At 47.0% G+C, this 21684-nt stretch overlaps 1 protein-coding gene across 1 annotated transcript; it reads right to left on the reverse strand.

The window, feature by feature from the left end:
- Nucleotides 1-5122: 5122 nt before the first annotated feature.
- LAX1 (lymphocyte transmembrane adaptor 1) lies at nucleotides 5123-12182 on the reverse strand. The gene is made up of 5 exons (XM_065892386.1): nucleotides 11944-12182; nucleotides 9295-9404; nucleotides 8771-8881; nucleotides 8011-8096; nucleotides 5123-6202 (listed from the first exon to the last, which is right to left on the reverse strand). Exons 1-5 carry the CDS (start codon nucleotides 12030-12032, stop codon nucleotides 5459-5461), a joined length of 1140 nt encoding a protein of 379 aa, XP_065748458.1. The 5' UTR covers nucleotides 12033-12182; the 3' UTR covers nucleotides 5123-5458.
- Nucleotides 12183-21684: the final 9502 nt, after the last annotated feature.

Consider the following 21684-nt stretch of genomic DNA (forward strand, 5'->3'; position numbering starts at 1 on the left):
CCAAGTTCCTGGAAATCCCTGCCCCTTCCCCAAAATAACTAGAATACTCCTCCCACTCATTAGCCTATGAAATTACCCATCCCTATAAAAACTGGCAACCCCGTAACCTGGTGCCGCTCTCGCCTTCTGAGATGGTCCACATTCTGTTGAATGTGTTTCTCTCTCAATAAATCCACTTCTTACCTATCATTTTGTCTCTCACTAAATTCTTTCTGTGATGAGACACTAAGAACCTGAGCTTCGTTAAGTCCTGAGACCAGGTGTATGATCTCAATTAAAAGACTGTGGGTTCAAATTTCCCTGGTGGCACAGTGGTTAAGAATCCACCTGCCAGTGCAGGGGACATGGGTTCGAGCCCTGGTCTGGGAAGTTCCCACATGCCACGGAGCAACTAAGCCTGTGCGCCACAACTACTGAAGCCTGCACTCCTAGAGCCCGTGCTCTGCAACGAGAGAAGCCACTGCAAAGAGAAGTCCACGCACTGCAACAAAGAGTAGCCCCTGCTCACTGCAACTAGAGAAAGCCCGTGAGCAGTACGAGGACCCAACGCAGCCAAAAATAAACAAAGAAACAAACAAATAAATTCATTTATTTAAAAACAGACAAAAAAGAAAAAAAAGAGACCGTGGGTTCAAGTCCCATCTAGGTTTTGGCTGGGTTTGAGTGCCCCTAAAACTGAGTCCCTCTGCTGAGTTTATGATTAACCTCTCTATCCAAAACTTATTCCTTTTCTTGTCCCACCCCTGTTCCCCTCAAGATTGAGGAGTATCAAAGAAAAGGGGGGATTGACACTGAGCAGGATCCTGTGGGGCCCTCCCAGGTACAAAAGATACCCCCCCACACACTTCTTGTTTACAGAAGAAGGCTTTAGTCTCCTAGGCCTTCCCTGAGTTCCAAAGAACAGATTCAAATTCAAGCAGTTACTAATTAAAGAATGCAGAAACACAGGAAAAGCAGTCAAGAAACAATAATTCAGTGATAGAACAGAGTCCTAGTTCTGCCTCAGGGAATACACATAACAATCTGATACATATTTTCGAGTTGTTCTGTAGGAACTAAGACCCCCACCCAGTTGGAGGATGGTAAATACATGCTGAGATGCCAGACTGTTGAGAACCAGAAGGTTGATGACTGAGATTCCTGGAACACCACCCTGTTTACCTCACCACCAACTAGTCCAAAGAAAGTTGTACAGCCTGCAGCCCTCACCCTAAATATTGCCTTTAAAAATTCTTCCTTGGGAATTCCCTGGTGGTCCAGTGGTTAGGACTCAGCGCTTTCACTGCTGTGGCCTAGGTTCGGTCCCTGGTTGGGGAACTAACATCCTGTAAGCCAAGCGGTGCAGCCAAAACAAAACAAAATACTCTTCCCTGAAAACCATTGGGGAGTTCAGGTCTTCCGAGCATGAACCACCCATTCTCCGTGTATAGCCCTTGCGATAAACCTTCTTCTGCTCCAAACACCGACGTTTCAGTTTGTTTGGCCTCACTGTATGTCGGGCACATGGACTTGGGTTCGACTACGTAACTGTCTCTTGGTTATGAGAATCCTTACATGCCAGTGTTTTTCAGTTCTGTCTGAATCTTCATCTCACATCTGATACAAATCTCTCCTTCCTTGACTGAGTAAGGTTGCCATCCTCCCTCTGTGCTTGTTGTTGCTTCCCAGGCCAACCTTTACCGGCCATCAATATCAGACTGATGTGGTACTCTCTGTGTGGCAGGAATTTAAATGGTGGTCACATGTAGAGTGAATTTGAGAGCAATGAAGAAATCTACCCAAAATATAGTCACCGGGTATGAGAGAGCTAGCTCCTGTAAAAATCTGTCTTTATCCCACCGTCCTGGTCTGCTTGGGCTGCTATGACAACAATACCATAGACTGGGTGACTTAAACAGCAAACAGTTATTTCTCACAGTTCTGGAGGCTGGGAAGTCCAAGATCAAAGTACTCACAGATTTGGTGTCTGGTGAGAGCCTGGCACCTGCTTCCTAGGCAGCCATCTTCTTGCTGTGTCCTCACAGGGCGGAAGGGATGAGGGAACTCCCTTGGGCCTCTTTTACAAGGGCACTAATCCCATTCACGAGAGCTCAACCGTCATGACCTAATCACTTCCAAAGGCCCCACCTTCTACTACTCTCACAATGGGGATTAGGTTTCAACATATGAATTTTGGGGGCACACAAATGTTCAGTCTATAGCACCCACCCAAGTGTTTGTGAAGCCACCTCAGATGGTCTATACCTCACAGGCCTAGAGGCCTCTTGCCTTGGCACCCTGTTGAGGTGGTGCCAACAAAATGACCCAGGTCCAGTTGCCTTCCTCTGGTGACACTTTTATTGTTGCCATGGCCAACGGTGGGTGGCCATCTGCTCCACAGCCCTTTCTCTCAATGCTGGCAACACACTGCTCTTTCCCCTTTTACTGGGGCATCAGGTACTCTGCAGAAGAGACGGTTAGCATCCCTGGGGACGGGGGCAGTGAAGGAGGAAAGAAACTCTTTTCCTGACCAGCATGTCCTCAAAGGCTAACCGCAGTCACATCTCAGTCCTCTCCTGTGGAGAAGGGATGCGATGTGGTGGAGAGCAGTACATGGTAAGACTAATTTTCCTACTCTCAGTAAGCCTTGAGTGGTGTTGGCAGACCCCTATCAGCTGGTGGTGCTCTGAACTCAGAATGTGGGATGTTTTTACACCTTTGATACTTAGCTTTAAGCCTTAGTCTCCATTCCTGAACCACAGAAGAAAACCTCACTCAACATTTTATAAAGACATGCACTGAAACCACATCATCAAGTGTCACATCGATAACCTGACTTCATCTTGGGGCTCGTGCCAAGAACTAGGGTGAATACAAAGGATTTAATTATATTTTCCTAAAGGCAAAGTGATTTCAGTTTGATAGGAGAGACTGAGTACATACATTAACAGAGCAATGCAGAAAACAGACAAATATTCAGAACAATTACAGTAGCATATGCTTTATATTATGTCCATTTCACAGAAAAAGGAACAAAGGCACATTTATTTAAGTGGAATGAGCCTAGATGTCTTCACTTCCAGCTTTGTCCATGTTTTAAAATTATTTTTTGTTTTGACATAACTTACAGAAGAGTTGCAAAGATAGTACAGAGAGTTACTGTATACCCTTCACCCAGCTTCCCCTAATGTTAATTACATAACCATGGCACATTTATCAAAACATTTATCAAAATTAACATTGATGCAATACTATTAACTAAAATATGGACTTTCTTGTTTTTCATTTCACCATTTTTTCCACTAATGCCCTTTTCCTGTACTATGATCCCATCCAAGGCATCATGTTATATTTTAGTCATCATGTCTTCTTTGTCTCCACCAGTCTGACAGTTTCTCCAGTCTTCCCTTGTCTTTCATGACTTTAACACTTTTAAGAGTTCCAGTCAGGTATTTGTAGAATGTCATTCAATTTGAGTTTTCTGATGTTTCTCATGATAAGACTGGGGTTGTGGATTTGGGGGAAGAATACCACGGCGGTGAAGTACCCTTCTCCTTGATCATATAGCAGTGTAACTTATTACTGGTGAGTTGACCTTGATCACATGGTTAAGGTGGTGTCTACCAAGTTTAGAAACCAAGGTCTGAGAGCTAAGTGCATTCACCGCTACTGGACCATGATTGCTGCTAGACCCTCCAGTGGACAGAGTTAGGAAGTATATATGTATACTATCCTATGTATATACACGTCTATATTTCCTTTTCTACTTGCTTGTTTGTCACTTCTTTCTCTGACAGCAAGAAACCTGCCTCTCCCTACCTGTAATATATTTACTTATTTGTTCAATTCAAGTATGCCCTACAAATTTACCAACTAGACTGCAGTGTTTGTTTTCAGTTCTTTGTGTCTTTATCTTACAGTTTCAAGCAAAACATTGTTTTCCAAAGTTACTTAGGCCAGCTCATTTTTTCCCCCACTCCCTTCAGTGAGATTATATCATACATTTGTGAAACAGATTCATTTTTTACAATCTGCATTTTATTGTGGGTTCCCCTGACAGCGTGGTGAATTTTTTAAAATTTTGCATATGATAAAAGTCACCCTTTGTGCTGTACAGCTTTTTGTGTGTGTGTTTTGACAAATGAATACAGTCATGTATCCATCACCATAGTACAATACAGAACAATTATCCTAAAAATTCCCTCGTACAGCTCCTTTGTTGTAAACCCCTTCCCTCTCCCCAAACCTGCCAACCACTGATCTGTTTTCCACCCCTATAGTTTTGCCTTTTTCAGAATGTCATATAAATGAAACCATACAATATGTAGATTTTTAGGTCTAGCTTCTATCACTTAGCAAAATACGTTTAATATTTGTCCATGTTGTTGCATGAACCTACTTCACTCCTTTTTACTGCTGAGTGTGGATAAACTCATCGTGTGGACATAGGACACTTGTTTATCCATTCACCTGTTGAAAGACATTTGGGTTACTTCTAGGTTTTGGCAATTATGGATAAAGCTGCTATAAACAGTCATGTATGGGTTTTTTTGTGAATACAAATTTCACACTTGGATAAATACCTAATGGTGGAATGACTGGGCTGTATAATAGGTTTATGTTTATAAGAAACTGCCAGACGGGCTTCCCTGGTGGCGCAGTGGCTGGGAGTCCGCCTGCCGATGCAGGGGACGCGGGTTCGTGCCCCGGTCCGGGAGGATCCCACATGCCGCGGAGCAGCTGGGCCCGTGAGCCATGGCCGCTGAGCCTGTGCGTCCGGAGCCTGTGCTCCGCAACGGGAGAGGCCACAACAGTGAGAGGCCTGCGTACCGCAAAAAAAAAGGCAAACAAAAAAATCTGCCAAACAGTTTTCCAGAGTGAATGTTATGCCTTGCAATCCCTTCAGCAATGAGCGAGAGTTCCTGTTGTTCTGCATTTTCTCCAGCGTTTGGTTGTCCACACTCATTTTAGAGCGGAAAATGTCCCCCCACCCCAACCCAACTTCCTTGTTCCTTTTGGCCTCTGCCTGGATTACCAAATAATCTGTATTCCTGCTTTGCAGCCTGCTGGTATTAGTGAAGGTAATGATTTTAGACTACTTCATGTTTCTACGGTGTACTAAAGCACTCTTCCATTTTTGACCTCCTCACAGACCTATAAGGCAGTTTCAGCATTCTTAAGTTGGTATGAGATATCACCGCACCCTGCCTGAGAAGAATTTCTTTCTGACTTTCTCAAACCTCTGCTTTTGTGAGCCTCTTAGCTCCCTACTCATTTCAGCTTCTTTTTAGCGTAACCAAACGAATCCACTGAAATACAAGGGTGGTCAAGGGTCTTCACTAGACCCTGTAATGGCTATGGATCCGGCAGGACAGACCACTCCATGTGACTTTCCAGCTGGGTGGCTGGGTCTTAATTCATCAGGAAGGAGCCATGTGTCAGGCCCCTGCTCAAAGTCCCTACCTCCTACCTTGGCAGCTCACACATTCTTGTAGTCATGAGAGTCTTCATTTGACATCTCTTCTCCATGTTTCATCTGACTGTTCTCACTCTGTGCAGATGACTGATAGGCCACATAATCCTTTAAGGCCAGGAAACTCCCTGACTGCATGACAGGTTGGATGTGGGTCTCTGGACCATCTGTCCTGCCCTCTACATGGTCTGTGTTTGAGGATGTCGCTTCCTTCTCCTCCTGCTGCTGGTTTCCACTGGGATCTGGTGGTACATTTTCATAATCTCTGCAGCACTGAAAAGTTCCCCAGGGCTGCTTCCCTTGGATGGTCTCGAGATCCAACACTGCCATGTTGACATAATCATCTGAGGTCTGAGAAGACCCTTCCCCATCGTTGAGTGGATAACTGCTCTCAGTTCCTGGAGACCCCAAACTGGTGCAGTCACTGGCGTTCCCACAGCCCTCATCTATTTCTTCAGTCAACTCCAGCACCTTGGTACTTGGGAGGATGAAGAGGTTCCCAGGAGGGCTGTTGTTAGAAGTTAAAGTCTCAGCAATCTCCTTTGCTGTGGGGATATTGACATAATCTCTTGAATCCTCTGAAGAAGTGCTTGGGCAATCTCTTGAAGCTCTGACATTGACATAGTGCGCTGAGGGAGTGAGGTTTCCATACATCTGGGGCCCCACGGTATTGTCATAGATGCCCACTGCATACCCCATGGCATGAGTATGGGCTCTGTGCACATGGAGGGCCTCACGTGCTTGGGAGGGCTATGAGTAAGAAGAGAAAGCCAGTGACAGGATAGAAGTAGAAACATGGACAAAACCTTTCTTCTTCCCTGCCCAGTACTACTACATCTAATGCTTCTTCCTCTCAGTTCTTCACTTTGGAGCAAAGGTCTGAATCAGGGATCTCAAACCTCAAGGCTTCAGATGCCAGGTAGGAATAAGTGAAGTAGGCTGGGTTTAAGGAAAGCAGCAGTGTAAATTTGACAATAAATCGCAACTGTTTTTTGGCCACACTGTGGGGTTCCAATGGGGAGTGGGGGAAGTCTTATGAATTGGAGAGAGCCTGCCACACCCCAGAGCACACTGAGGCGCGGCACAGTGGTTAAAGGTAGAGGCTTAGGCTCAGACTGAGGGTGAAAGTCCCAGGCCTCACCACTCTGTGCTGAGTTTGGGCAAGTTACCTAATCTCACTGTGCCTTAGTTTCCTAACTTATAAAATGGGTATAATCATAACAATATCTACACCATGAGGGTTTTGTGAGGAGTAAATGGATTACGGACCGTAAAGTGTTTCGAATAGCTCCTGGCACAAAGGAAACACTAAAAAATGCTTGCTGTTACATTAGTATAAGGGCAGCTGACACGCAGGTCGGCTGCTTATGGCCAATTAGAGATGCTAGTCTGTTGTCCCCAGAACTCCTGATTTTCAAGAAAAGCTGGACATCTGGACTTTAATGTGAAATCTTTTAGGTTTTTGAATGTTGCCAACTGGTTCGTGATGTCCTTCAAACACTACAGAGTACAATCCAAACATGTTTGTGGGCTTAAGCCAATTTGAAATCTAAACTCTAGATGCAAAATTCCCTCAGGGCCCCCCCTGAGTCCTAGAAGTAGCTTTAGCAGTAGAGTTTCCTCTGCTCTTCCTTTTATCAGCCACTTAGACTTGCTGCCCCCAGGAAGTCTTAGAAGCAGGATCAGAGCCCAAGGATGGGACATGCAAGAAGAAGGGGAAGCAAAGGTGGCAACATGGAGTGGCCGCGTGGTAATCAGCCTAAGCCCCTGAGTGAAGAAAAGCTGGGTAACAACCGAATTAACAGCAGCTGCAGCATGGCTGTACTTACCCAAGGATGGTCACAAAACCAAAGGAATTGATTCTTTTAACAAGCCAATGAGAACCTATCTATGGAAATAAGCACCCTGATCTTCAAAACAGTCCCTCTACTGTCCCTGGTGTGACTCCTCCTGGGGAGCTGCCTTCAGAGCCAGACCACAAGACACAAGGGATTATTGTTATTAATTGTAATAGTCCCCTTGTAACCTCAAAGGTATCCCCGAGGTGCTCAGTGCTTTCTACACCAGTTACAGTGCTGAGTGAACTTACGAGTATTTCTGCTATGGAGGAGGATTGAAACAATTTGACATAGGCTCAGAAGTAATTGTCAAAGTAGGACTTTAAGAGTATTTTGAGTACCAACAGCACTGTTGGATTATTTAGGTACCCTCCCAAGGTGATTACTTTGAAGGGGACAACACTCATTTGGAAATCACATTTCAGTTCTAACATCGTGTCCTTGAATACATGTGCCCTGGTGCCTTTCCTAAAATCCCAAGTGCTTGCTCCTCTCTTTCTAAATTTTTTGCCTTGGGTGGTAGGGAAGTCCTGAGGCTAGTCTTCCCAATTTATTAATAGGGCCTAGGGGGTGGGGGGCAGGGGGCTGGTGTGTGTGTGTGCCAAAGGACATGCTGTTTGCAGAGGCTTAGAGCCAAGACCTAGCACTCTTGCACTTCAGCTCTTCTGCCAGAGATATATCATTTCTCCCAAACGGGTTGTCATTTCACTTGACTCTTACCACATGCTCAGAGGGAGGGCTGTCAGAATTTCTGGAGAGGAGCCTCTCGGTACTGAAAATACGAATACTTCTTGACGGATGTCTTCCTGAAAGGACAGAGAACAAACCCCGAACGTAGTCAGCCAGTCCTCCGAGTGCTTCAGCCTGTACAATTCCTGCATCTTGGGTGAAGTGGGTTTGTGTGATGTCTGGGGTTTGGGGCCTGGCGTTCTGTGGGGAGAGGGTCAGAGTTACAGGGATGATGTGCTAGGAGACCCGGAACCCTCCTCAGCTAGCTGAGGACAAAAGGACACTAGCACAGGAATTGAGGAGGCTGGGAAGGAGGCTCCTGGGGCGAACCCTCCCTGCCTTGAGGCTGGAGGCCATTTTCTCCTTCTGTATGTCTTTCCCAATGCTAGACGTACCCAGCTGTCGCCTGCTAACTTACGTCAAGAAAAACCAAAGTTGCTGTCTATGTAATCAAACCATCATGCAGTACTCCATAAACTTATACGGTGATGTATGTCAATTTTTTATCAATGAAATCGGAAAAAGAAACAAACAAAACCCCCAACCCAGATGACCTCCCGCTCCCTTCTTCGAGCTCTCCAAGCCCCCATTGGAGTTGCATCTTGCAGTCTATCTATCCCATTCTCTCTCATGCTCCCTGAAGGGCAGAAAGGTCTGCAACTTTAGAGAAAGTTGCGTCCAGGTGAGAGGTACATTCCGGGGGTAGAAGTTCTGTAGGTCTGGACTCCATGGATTAAAAAGAAAAACCTACCCAGCTCTTCTTGTCTTCGGGGCAAGAGGTCATAAATATTTTTGGCTACTTGTCTGGGTCGAGGCAGAGTCAGCAAGGGCATGACGGTAACTTGGAAGTAAGGAACTCGCCCTGCAAGGCAATGAGAGACACGGAGGTCATGGCTGGGCCCAGCTGCACGGAATGCAGGGCCCCTTGGGGATGAGACGGTCCCTGAAAATATTGCCCACCCTCACCATGTGTCATGAAAAATACGTTTTCAGACTTGACCAATTCCCTTTGAGCTAGAAGCATAGGGGACTCAGTGGACAGAAGCAGGGCACAGGGATACCAGGGCAATGACTTTGAAAATGGAACTCTACTCAGCACTGAGCCTTATGGAGCCACAGCTTAGGATCCCAAGGGAGAAAATGACCCGTGTGTCAGGTAAGAACAGAGGACTGCCCAGCCCAACAGTTTATCTCTGGAGGATAAACTGGGCTTTAAATGCCGGGCTAGTTGATTGATCCTAGTGTGTCTCAACTTTGGACAAACAAGGGACTCACGCTTCTTCCATTTGCTCCACTTCCACAGGATGCAGAAAACTGCGACAACCAGGAGGATGGCAAGGAGTCCCGCAAACCCAGAAAAGATGCTGCTGTTGTGGTCTTTAGCTCTGCGAGGAAAACCAAATGCCATGACCCAGCCATAGGAGGGTGGGAGGTTGGAGAAGATGTTTCCTTTAGGAGGTAGGGCTTGAGGATTTGGAATGAGAGCCCGGTGAAGGAAAGCTGAGGTGGGGTGGGCTGGGTGGTGGAAGACAGGGTCATATTCCCTTGGAGAGTGGGAAATAGGACATGGGAGAAGGTACCTATCCCTTTTGAAGGCCTACTGCATGCCAGTGCTTTGCAGGTGAACCTTATTTAATCTGTACAACAATCCCATTTCTCTTTGTGACCAAGGAATCTGAGAATTAGACTCAGAAAGGTAGAGTAACGTGTCAAAGATCACATAGGTAGGAAAGAGCATGATGGAACGTGAGTCTAGGTCTGTTTGGGCCCAAAGACTCTTCTTTCTATGGCTTCACACTGTCTTCCAAACTTGTAATGTCAAGTCCACCTGCTCCCGCTTCCCCCATTCCCTGCTCCTGGGCTTTCTGTCTTGCTCGAAGGAGAAGATTACCCGACTTACAATCAGGGAGCAGCTCTGGGACAAGAGTTCTGGTTGCCTGCACTTGAATAACCCCTGTAGCGCCAACTTGTGGAGCTGGTCTCCAAGCAACACTCTGTTGTTCTGCGGAATTTAACCAATGCAAATGCACGGAGCAAGTTCTGGGTTACTTGCAGTTCCCAGGCAGGCACGGAGTTACTGCTCTGCTTTGCCTATTAGAAGCAGCCAACTGACGTTACAGAAGGAATCACTAGCAGACCTGCTCCCCTAGTTACTAGAAACCAGGTCATCTATCAGGGAAGATTTTTGTCCTCCTGAGTTCTAGGCTTGTTTACCCAACTCTGTATTGGACATTTCCACAAGGTTGCCTAATAGACATTTCAAACCAAAAATGTCTGAAACAGAACTCCTGTTCTCCCCCCACAAACCTGCCCCTCTGGTGTTTCCCATCACCTAATGACTCGGCCAAAAACCCTGGAGCCGTCCTTGAATGTTTTCTTTCTTTCACACCCCACTTCTAGCTAACCAGCAGACGCTGTCTGCTCATCCCTGGGCATCTATCCAAACCAGTCACCTCTTGCTCCTCCATTACCAGCGCCCTGGTCTGAACCACCGTGCATTCCACGTGGACCTTTGCAAGAACCTCTCTGATGGGTCTCCTTGCTTTCACTCTTGGCCCCAGCACACTATCTTCACACACGGGCCAGAGTGATCCTCTAAACGGTAAATCAGATCACGTCCCTCCTCTGCTCGCACCCCCCATGACTTCCTATCACACTTGGGATAACACCCATAGTCCCTACCCAGTGAGAACTTCATGGTCTCTTCTGTTCTGGCTTCTGCCTGCCTCTGACCTCATTTCCTACCACTTTCCCTCTGACCATGACCTCCAGGACTCCGTGCTGTTCCTGGCAAAGCAGTCTGGTCTCTCAGACCTGCTGCTCCCGCTCCCACAGCTCAGTCCCTCATTTCACTCAGGTCTCTTCTGAAACGTCACCTCCTCAGACAGGTCCTCCCTGGCCACACCCTCCCTCATACTCTCAGTCCTCTTACTCTGCCCTGGTTTTTCCTCAGAGCACTTATGACTCACTGACATTATGTTATCCATGCATTTGTTCATCTGTTTCTATCTGACCCTCCCACTTGACTGTAAGCTCCAGGAGGTCATGAACTTGTCTGTCTGGTTCACCTGGTGCCTGAAACAGTGCCTGGTACTCAGTAGGGGCCTGATGAATATTTGTTAAATGAATGAATGAGTAAATTATCAAACAAATGAATGAATATAGAGATAGGATTATTTTGCCGGGAGAGTTGCAGGGTTCTGACATTTTACGAATTCATTCCCCATCAGTGCCTCTGTCCACCTGCAAGTGGCATGTATTTGTTTGTCATGGTAATGATACTTACCTCCCCAAACTACAGTGATTTAAAATTTATAATTTTGAGCTGTGCTGTTATGATAGCACTGAAATTTATACCTCCCACTGTCAAAGTTTCAATGGCTGATGGATTTTTTATTTAACATAATATTGAAGTTTTAGCTGTAAAATTTACATCTACGATTAGTTCTGTGGGGTTTTATGTTCTAAGGATATATCTTTATCATATCTATGATTCCATTTTTATTCATGGCAAGTTTTTAGGGCCTAAAAACACATGAAAAAAGTGGGCTTTCTGTTTCCATCAGAGTGGGAACTAGTTTTTGTTTTTGTTTCTTTGAGGAGTGATTGGTGCGACCTGAGACAGTAATGATCGAGGACAGCAATCAGGGCCTCTGAGCGTGAGAAATCTAACCCGGCCAGGCAGCCAGCTCTAAGGAAATGTTGTGTTATCATATTTTGTCTCCCCCTATCAACTCCTTTTTCTCCTCAATACCCATTTCTTTCCTCCAAGCAGTTCTGAGTAAACTTCTCTGAGCCTATTGGTCTCAGGGGACCACCCTGGTGAGGGGGTGGCGATGCTGCTGGGGTAGAAGCCTCCCAGGGCAGACCAGGGCCCTCTGTCTAAATCAGGGGAGGGGAGAGCTCACCACCCGGGCCACTTACGTGTCTGGGCTGCCGAGGGTTCCCTGCAGAGTGCTGGGCTGTGAGGTCCTCCCTCTGATTTCTGAGCGGGTCGGTATGGCGACATCCATTATCCCAGGACTGTCTCTGGCTTCAGCTCCTCCTTCTAAGCCTTCTCTTAATCGTCATCTGCTTGCCAGCCTGTCTGCCACTTTCCCTGGCTCTTCCTAAATTGCTGACTCCTAGGAGAAAAGGCAGAATTGGTTTGTGTTTTACATATAATCCTGTGTGGTATAACCACTTTTTTTAGTAGATAAGAATGACAGAACTCCTCCTGGTCTCCATGTCTTCCGAACATTCCCTAACATACAACATTTTACTCTCAAAATTCATCTTCGTAAATCTTTATTTACCAAAGTCCCTCACAAATAAAGTCTATTGGTTTTTATTTCTTTCTTTCTAAAGCATCCCATCTATCTTTCTAGAACTTTCTACCCCCCAATCAACTCCCTACCTTGCCTCTATCCCTTAAATATCAGGCTGACTTGACCCAAAATATGAAACAACAGGTTTGGTTCTACCTGGATGTAGCTGCGATGCCGACTGCAGGAGGGGCGAGCTCCTCTGGGTGTGGTGCTCCGCGGCGAGGCTCAGGGGGAAGCCAGGGCCTCTGCCTTGTGAGGGGGATGTGAGGGGCACTGACGGGGAAACCACTGAGAAGGCCGAGACAGGCTCCGTGAGAAGCTCATCTTCCCCCACCCCCCAAAGCAGAGATAAGAGAGCAAACACTTTGCCAGAATGGAAACGGAGAGTCAGCCACAGGAAGCAACACCACCAACGTGCTAATGAAGCATGGGGCCCAGGAAAGGCTGCTCAGCTCTTAATAAGGTAGAAGCAATCGTGTCTGCACCACGTTCCCTGGGCTGGCCCGCGCGCTGTGTTCTAGGGGGAGCGTGATTCAAGATGGGGCAAGGTGGTGGGGGATTTGTGATTGCTCGCCCCGGGTTTCTGAGACACGGGGAGTTTTGTAAGCCTCCAGATTTACAATGTTTGTTTCAGCACTGGGAGGTGCTTTTCAGAAACAGATGCAGATCTCTGGCACCGGCTGCTGATTCGTGGGCGGAGGGTGCAGAGGAGGACTGGTGGTTTTCATAAACACTTCCCAGGTGATTTTCACAGAACTGGTCTGTGTTTCACATTTTGAGGGCTTCTGCTCTGGGTACGAGCCCCAGAATGAAGCTGAAGCAGGATTGACATGGCCCCGGGGGCCTGCCCTCGGGGCCCCCGGCTGCTGGCTGGCTTGCTTACAGGGCTCTTCAAGAGAAGATCCATCCCAGTCTGGCCTGTTGTGCACCTGTCTCAGAAGCTGGAAGATTCACTCCCCGTGTCTACCCAAAGTGTCCCAAACGTCAAAGTTTTCTTTTTTTTTTTTTTTATAAATTTATTATTTATTTACTTTTGGCTGCGTTGGGTCTTCGTTGCCGCACGCGGGCTTTCTCTAGTTGTGGCGAGAGGGGGCTGCTTTTCGTTGTGGTGCACGGGCTTATTGCGGTGGCTTCTCTTGTTGCTGAGCACAGGCTCTAGGCGCGTGGGCTTCAGTAGCTGTGGCTCACGGGCTTAGTTGCTCCGCGGCACGTGGGATCTTCCCCCACCAGGGATCGAACCTGTGTCCCCTGCATTGGCAGGTGGATTCTTTTTTTTAACATCTTTATTGGAGTATAATTGCTTTACAATGGTGTGTTAGTTTCTGCTTTATAACAAAGTGAATCAGCTATACATATACATATATCCCCATATCTCCTCCCTCTTGCGTCTCCCTCCCACCCTCCCTATCCCACCCCTCTAGGTGGTCACAAAGCACTGAGCTGATCTCCCTGTGCTATGTGACTGCTTCCCGCTAGCTATTTTACATTTGGTAGTGTATATATGTCCATGCCACTCTCTCACTTCGTCCCAGCTTACCCTTCCCACTCCCTGTGTCCTCAAGTCCGTTCTCTACATCTGCATCTTTATTCCTATCCTGCCCCTAGGTTCTTCAGAACCATTTCTTTTCTTCTTAAGATTGGCAGGCGGATTCTTAATCACTGTGCCACACGGGAAGTCCCTTCAAAGATTGTTCAAGGTTTTTTTTCTAGCTTTCTCCCCCTCTTCCTTTTACGCATTTCCTGACACTCTTTCATCTTGGGAGAGTCCAAGGAGAAGGGGCCACTAAGACTATTAGTGAAGAAGAGCTTCTGATGTCACTTTCCACAAAGAAATGGATTCCCAGCTGGATGGCAGGGAAGCCAGCCAGTGCCTCATCACATGCTTCTCTCTCTCTCTTTTTTTTTAAATAAATTTATTTGTTTTATTTATTTATTTTTGGCTGCGTTGGGTCTTCATTGCTGCGCGCAGGCTTCCTCTAGTTGCGGTGAGCGGGGACCACTCTTCGTTGCAGTGTGTGGGCTTCTCATTGCAGTGGCTTCTCTCGTTGCGGAGCACGGGCTCTAGAGCGCAGACTCAGTAGTTGTGGCGCACGGGCTTAGTTGCTCCGCAGCACGTGGGATCTCCCCGGACCAGGGCTTGAACCCGTGTCCCCTGCAACGGCAGGTGGATTCTTAACCACAGTGCCACCAGGGAAGTCCAACATGCTTCTCCCTTATGTCAACCCAGCGGACACTGAGGCCTCAGCTTCCCTGAGGTCTCGGTGCCTCCCCTGCGTTCAGGCTCCTAGAGGGCCCCCAGGGGAAAGGTCTGCAGGTTGGCCCTGACCCAGCTCTCCCCTGGGCTCTGCCAGTGCAGGTCCTCGCTGCCTCCCCTCCAAGTAGCCTTACCTGGCAGGAAGCAGAGGTGACTCAGAGGCAGCTGGTTCTAGAGCTGGAACCTGGGTCTCTGTCCGCCTCTCCTTTGGATGGGTCTGAGTAAGAACTAGGACTCCTCACAGGGGAAGAAGATCCATTGCTGCATCACACTTGTGGCTGGGACCGAAGGAAGAGAGAGGGCTCTACAGGCCTGTCCGGAGCCATTGGTGCCAATAGGGGATGGTGTGTGAACTGGGAACTTGGAAGATGGTACATGGGAAGTGCAGATAGAACCAAACCTCAGCACACTGACAGCTACTTAAAAAAATTTTTTTTTTCAAGAACTTCCCCCTGCCTGTGATCATCTCAAGGTCTTATCATGTTATCTTATCTACCCAGTCTGCTTTAGTTAGACCAATCTCTCCGGTCTTCTGCTTTTCTCCTGCCCCCACGCTTGAGTGAAACAGCCTCCTCATAGAAAGTTCCCAGGCTTCAGAGTGAGCTCTGGTTTCCAGGCCCTGGTTGCATCACGTTCCCCTGTTCTCCTTTCCCTCCCCATGGTACGTAAACCAATCAAACCCACCACTGAAAACACAAAATAGATACCCTAAGTTATTCATCGTGATAGCGGAAGAAAACTACTCACTCCTGGGTGACAGCGTATGTGTTTTAAACCTGATTGCTCTAGTGTTGGCTTTTAACCACTCAATGACTTGAGGGGTTGAATGTGACATATGATTCTAAAGTATTAAGATTGGTTTGAAATAGACAGAACTTAACCATCCAAGCAAGCAAAGCCCTTTGAGGGGGCGGGGCTACACGTTAAACGTTGCTGCTAATACCAAAAATCTTTCCGAATCCTCTCAGGAAAGACAGAGCACTGGGTTAGGAGTATCAGATCTTAAATTACTACCTGGGTGATGTCGGGCAGGTCCTCTAATCTTTTTGGCTGTTTCCTTGGATGCAAAATGACGATAATAATAGTGTTTAGGTGACGCTGTTGTGAGAATTAATTGGACGAACAATGAAAACTGCTTGGCTTAGGACTTGGCTTATGCAACAGCTCATTAAATGGGGCTGCTATTATCATGTCATCTCCTGATGCATGAGACTCATTTCTTTGCACTTAATGGACTGCTCTCTCAGGCCCTCCTTCCTTTCTCGACGCTTAGTCTGCCTACCTTCCGCGTGGTCCTTAATTCTTTAAGCACGTATCTCTGGGACATCTCCCACTGCACAGTACCAGGCACTGGCTTTGCACATAAAACAGAAGCGGTCCCGGCTCTCCTGCCGTGGTCAGTCTCGGATGGCCACCCCCTTGCAGGCACTCTGCACTCCAAGCAGACCCGGCTCATTGTTACTTTCGGACTCTAGGCCTTTGCACTAGTTCCTTCATTTTACCAGCGGATTCTTTTTCTCTTGTAGAATTCCAATAAAATCACATTTTAAGAGTTTATACTGGTTATTTCCGGGTTGTGGGGCTTGAGGTATTTTGTTATTTTCTTTTTTGGACCCATTGTTTGAATTATTGTAAAGATCAAGTGTCATTTTTTTTTTTTTTTTTTTTTGAGGTACGCGGGCCTCTCACTGCTGCGGCCCCTCCCGCCGCGGAGCACAGGCTCCGGACGCGCAGGCTCAGCGGCCATGGTTCACGGGCCCAGCCGCTCCGCGGCACGTGGGATCCCCCCAGACCGGGGCACGAACCCGTGTCCCCCGCATCGGCAGGCGGACTCCCAACCACTGCGCTACCAGGGAAGCCCAAGTGTCATTTTTATAAAAAATAAAATTGTTATTTTAAAAAATGTGCCCTAAGCATCACCACTTCTCTGAAGCCCTTTGCCCCTGGAACTGGATTCTTGCTCTTCTGTGTCTCCATGGCACCGTGTGTAATAGCACCTCTCACTTGTTGGGATTAGTGGTTTAAATGTATGTCTCCCCAAGTAGACTCTGAACCCTCTCAGGGCAGAGACTGTGTTTTAATTTATTACATCTCTGGCATTTGGCACGGTGCCTGACTGGAGAAGTTCTCTCAGGTGCTTATTGCTGCTGTGAATTTATGACTTAAGTGTGTAACAGGGTGAGATATTGAGAAAGAAATGAGTGTCCTTGTCTTTTTCCTGCTGTGCACTAATGGGCCAAAGGACAAAGCCACCTCTGCACTGCTCTCCCTGCACCTCACAGGAAGGGCAACCTGAGGTCCTGTGTTGGGTCTCCTTTGTCCTAGGAAGGGGTTAACAGTGGCTTTTGTATTTCTGGGCCCCCCAAAATGCCACAATTGCCCCGTGTGAAAGACAACTGCAGCCAGGCTTTGTTTTTGAAGGTCTGGGGGCTGGTACAGTGCAGCAGGATGACAGCTGGAGCCTTAATGGCGGCAATCCCACCCCTCTACGCTCATTTGCTCGTGTCCTGGAGGCCTTCTCCAGTCCAGGCATGTCTGAAACAGAACAAAGGCAGCTGATACCTTCCTTTTAAGTTAACGTTGTGAGAAAGCAGGATTAGGACAAAACGATTTAGAAAGTACAGAAATATTTCTTCCACCTCTCTGCTCCCTGCCCCCACTCAACCAAAGGTCCTTGGGAAGAGTGAGGAGAATTTGGAAGCAAGGAGTGGGACCAGACTAGGGGATAGCTTCTGTCCCCTCCGCTAAGCTCCAGTGGAGGAGGCAGGTTGGCACTGCCGGCAGGTAAGCGAGCCCTTTCCTTAAGCCTGGTGTCCTGAGAGAAGGCCGACCTCGGCCAGCTTGGTCCTTCTGGAGTTCTTCGTTTGGCAGCCTCCCCCTGAGTCCTGGCAGCTGGAGAGCCACGGAGCATAGATAGCTGTGAGGCTGACAGCCCGGTCTTCCCTCAGCCCCAGAGCTGTGCGAGAGCTGGCTTCCATCCCCTGAGCCCATACAGGCAGAGAGGCTCTGGCAGGAGGGTGATGACTCCTCGGCAGAGGGAGCAGGGTGGGTAGTCACACCAAGAATCAGATTAGAGCACAGCGCAGGTCAGGGGAGGCGCTGAGAGCAGAGGGCCTGCCTGGGGACCAGGCAGCAGCATGACAACAGGATTGGGAAGTTGGAATGGGGAAGGCACAGGTCAAGATGGTTTTCTTTGTTTCCTTCTTGTGTGAGTGAATAAAATATTATTTCAATCATTTCATTAACTAGGGCATCCTGAACAAGCTGGGGTGGCAAGCAATATATCTTAATTTTTCTGAACAAGAATTTTCTTTTCACTATTTTGTGTGTCATAGGACAACAGCATGACAGTGGGGCTTGAATTTACCTGTATCCCTTAGTATTAGCCTAGGCCCATGTGTGGCATGTGTGCTAGCTAAAGCTGCATTACTGTCCTTCCATTTTCCCTTGATTGCAGCCATACAATAGCCAAAGTGATCCCCTTACACTGTAAGATAGATCATTGGAAACCTCAGTTAAAACCCTCCAATGAATTCCTGTTTCATGAAAGCCAACCCTATACTGGCTTATAGGTTCTTGTGTCCACTACCAGCCCTCCACCTCCGAACTTATCTCTTCACTTTCCCACTTGGTCACTCAGTGCCGATCCCTGGCTTCCCTGCATGTCCTCAAACAAAGCAAGAGCACCTGCCTCAGGGCCTTTGCACTTGCTATGCCCTTTGTTTTGAATCTCTTTCCTCTCCATATTTACCTAGCTCACCCTTTTACTTCCTTCACTTCTCTTCACAGTCTTCTTTGTCAGAGAGGGCTTCCCTGACCACTCTACAAGAGAGCAACCCTCGTGCCCTGTGCTCCCTATTTTCCTTACGCCACTTTACTTTTCTCCTTGGTCCTTGTTACCGTTCCATATGCTCTGTATTTACTTGTTTGTTTTGTCTCTCTCCACAAGACTAAATTCAAAAAGGTCAGGGTCTTTGTTTTGTCCCTTGTTGTATCCCCCGTGCATACATTGGTGCCCGGCATAATAAATACTTGATGAACGAATGAGTGGACCAATATTCAAGTGGAGGAGATGAGACCATAAAAAATGACTAGCAGAGGCCTCTCACAGATCTTGGCCAGTGCTAGCTAGTTTGGTGCTAGATTTGACTTGATTTAGAAAAGAAGAGAAACAGATTTCTCGTACTTTAAGGGCTATGGAACAATTTGTCTTTGTTGCAGGTGTGGGCGGCTGAGCCCCAAGTGAAGCCTGCAGGTACTGTCCCAGTATGCAGTAGTGCTCAATGCACACACAATGCCGCATTTCAGGGAAGATAAAGCAACGGAGAAACACCATCTAGACATTCTCTTATGGTTATTAATAGCAATTTTAGACACCAGAGCAAGAAAGAGTGTCAGAGTTGGAGAGACCCTTAGGTCACACAGCAAATTAGCAGCAGCGTTGGGATTATAACACAGGCCTTCTAATTCCCAGGCCAGCTCTTTCCACCAAAGCTCAAATGAGCCACTTTGCTTCTCTAATTTTATGCCATTCCATTGGGTTAGATCTCTGGATTTCCGAACTACTGTTCTTCTTCACAGCAAATTCCAAAGCAGAACAGCCAGATAACAATCTCAGCAGAATGGACTATAATCCATTACTCTATATTATTTATGCTAACGTTGATAATTATAATGGGAGACAATGAAGACAGGAACCCAATTACGCTTGCTTGTGTGTCTAATCACACAACTTGTTGTGACATTGTCACCTAAGTTTGGATCATTTCAGCACTGATTATTTGATTTGTTAATTAGAACCTTAGCATTCCAGAGCTGGGGGACCTTAGAGATGGCTAGTTCATAGTGCTTTTAAGTCATTTTTAAAAGCTACAGCTGACCTGGAAGACAAACACTTAAAAAAAAGAAAAAATGAACACTGTGGGCTCTGAATCATCGCTGAGGAATCCCTTTCAGGTCTTCAAAGTGTAACTGGAAAATGACTGATGTAGTTCCACTTTCTCATTGTAGAGATGGAAAATCAAGCCAGTCTAGAAGCAGACTTCACATCAGGACTTTATCTAATTTTTCTGTTTAAGCTCCTCCACCAAAGGGTGAGCAGAAAAACATTCAAACCCCTTTTCTCTCCTACCTGATCAGCAGCAGTTTCAGTTCAAAGGTTTAATGCAAAAGGTGCAGGAATGCTTGACTCAAATGAAGGGTTTGGATAACCGTGGCTGAAGGCAATCACGTTTCCAGACCTTCCCTCCTCACCTTCAGGTTCTCTTTCAAAAGTTTTCATATATATTTACTTTATTTTTTTAATTTAATTGTTTTGACTATGCCAAGCGGCTTGCAAGATCTTAGTTCCCCGACCAGGGTCTGAACCCACACCCTCGGCAGTGAAAGCATGGAGTCCTAACCACTGGGCTGCCAGGGAACTCCCTGTATTTGCTTTAAATAAGGCCAGGATATGAAGATCTGGAATTAAAACAAGAAACTTAACCTAATCAACTGTGCTGTTTGGAGGATGGTCTGCATGGCCATTAGTACAGGGGACAAAAGAGAAACCAAGTGGGGCCTGAGCCTGAACTCAGGGACCAGGTCTATCTGACTAGGGAACGATGCAACTGGCTCTGAGTGTGATGGCGCCAGCCACTCAGACAGCTCAAGTACTTCATGAGCATCAGTTAAACTTCTGATTATAATTCGGGTTTCCAAATACGTGGGTCATTTAAATTCTCATTGTAAGTAAGTGTGAAGTGGCATTTTGGTTTTGACACCAGCCTCCCAGGAGGTGACACTGGGAGGACATTCCAAAGAGACCGCTCCCTTCTATGTGTGTATTTTCTGAGGATCAGGAGGTGTTCTTTAAAATAAATTTCAGAGAAGATTAGTTCCAACAAGATATGGGCAAGCCCAGAACCCAGAACTCACTGCCTAAAAGGCTAAGAGCCAAGGCTAAAAGTATTCTGGTCTATGAATCTACCTAGTTATTGCTTCTCGGGGCTTAGGTTCATGTTGGGGACAACTGGATGTTAACAACATAACACAGAGATAGTAATAGGTGTGTTTTATTTACAACAGGGTTTCAAAGTTTGCTGGTAAAGGACATAGCATTTTTATCCTGCTTGCAGTGACATGGAGGCCGTGCCCTAATAGACCCAGGTCAGGGCTTGGTAACCAGCATACTGGTTGGTAACCAGCTTACTCACTCGAATCCAGTGAGTAATCCTTGGATTTGCCCAGAGTTTAAGCCAGGGTGTTCCTAGTTGTGTGTATATACTTGGGGGTGGGGGAATCAGTCAGTCTTGATGGAGAGTTTCAAACAGACCCGATGACCACAGGGAGAGGATATGGTAGCTGAGAAAGAGATTCACAAGCCGTTATTAAAGATGGAGGGCAAAGACACTACTTTTTTTAGAAGCGGGGGTAGGGAAAAGATGGAAGGAAAGAGCATGCTTTTTTCCCACATGGTAATTTAGGCCTAAGGAGCTGAGCTGGCTTTACACCCCATGAAACCAATGTCTTAGGAAACACTGGTCTCTGCCAGAAAGCTACTTTGTAGCTCATGCCTCACCACACACTGGGGTTAGCAGGTATGGTCCTTAAGATCCTGTTTGGCGGACTTCCCTGGTGGCGCAGTGGTTAAAAATCCGCCTGCCAATGCAGGGGACACAGGTTCAAGCCCTGGCCTGGGAAGATCTCACATGCCGTGGAGCAACTAAGCCCATGAGCCACAACTACTGAGCCTGTGCTCTAGAGCCTGCGCGCCACAACTACTGAAGCCCACGCGCCTAGAGTCCGTGCTGCACAACAAGAGAAGCCACCGCAACGAGAAGCCCGTGCGCCGCAATGAAGAGTAGCCCCTGCTCGCCACAACTAGAGAAAGCCTGCGCGCAGCAGTGAAGACCAAGGCAGCCAAAAAATAAATAAATTAATAAATTAAAAAAAAAAAAAAAGACCCTGTTTGGCGTAGCAGAGAGGCACGGTTCTAGGGCCCAACGAAGACAAGGTGAGAGTAAGAGGGGAAATATAGGGCCAAGCTTTAGAAAGGACTCTAGTTGTATGTGCGTGTGTGCGGGTGTGTATATTTTGCACCCCTTTTAAGCAAGGGTACTTGGG

This window comes from Phocoena phocoena, chromosome 1, assembly GCF_963924675.1.
Source record: "Phocoena phocoena chromosome 1, mPhoPho1.1, whole genome shotgun sequence".
In the NCBI taxonomy this organism is placed as follows: Eukaryota; Metazoa; Chordata; class Mammalia; order Artiodactyla; family Phocoenidae; genus Phocoena; species Phocoena phocoena.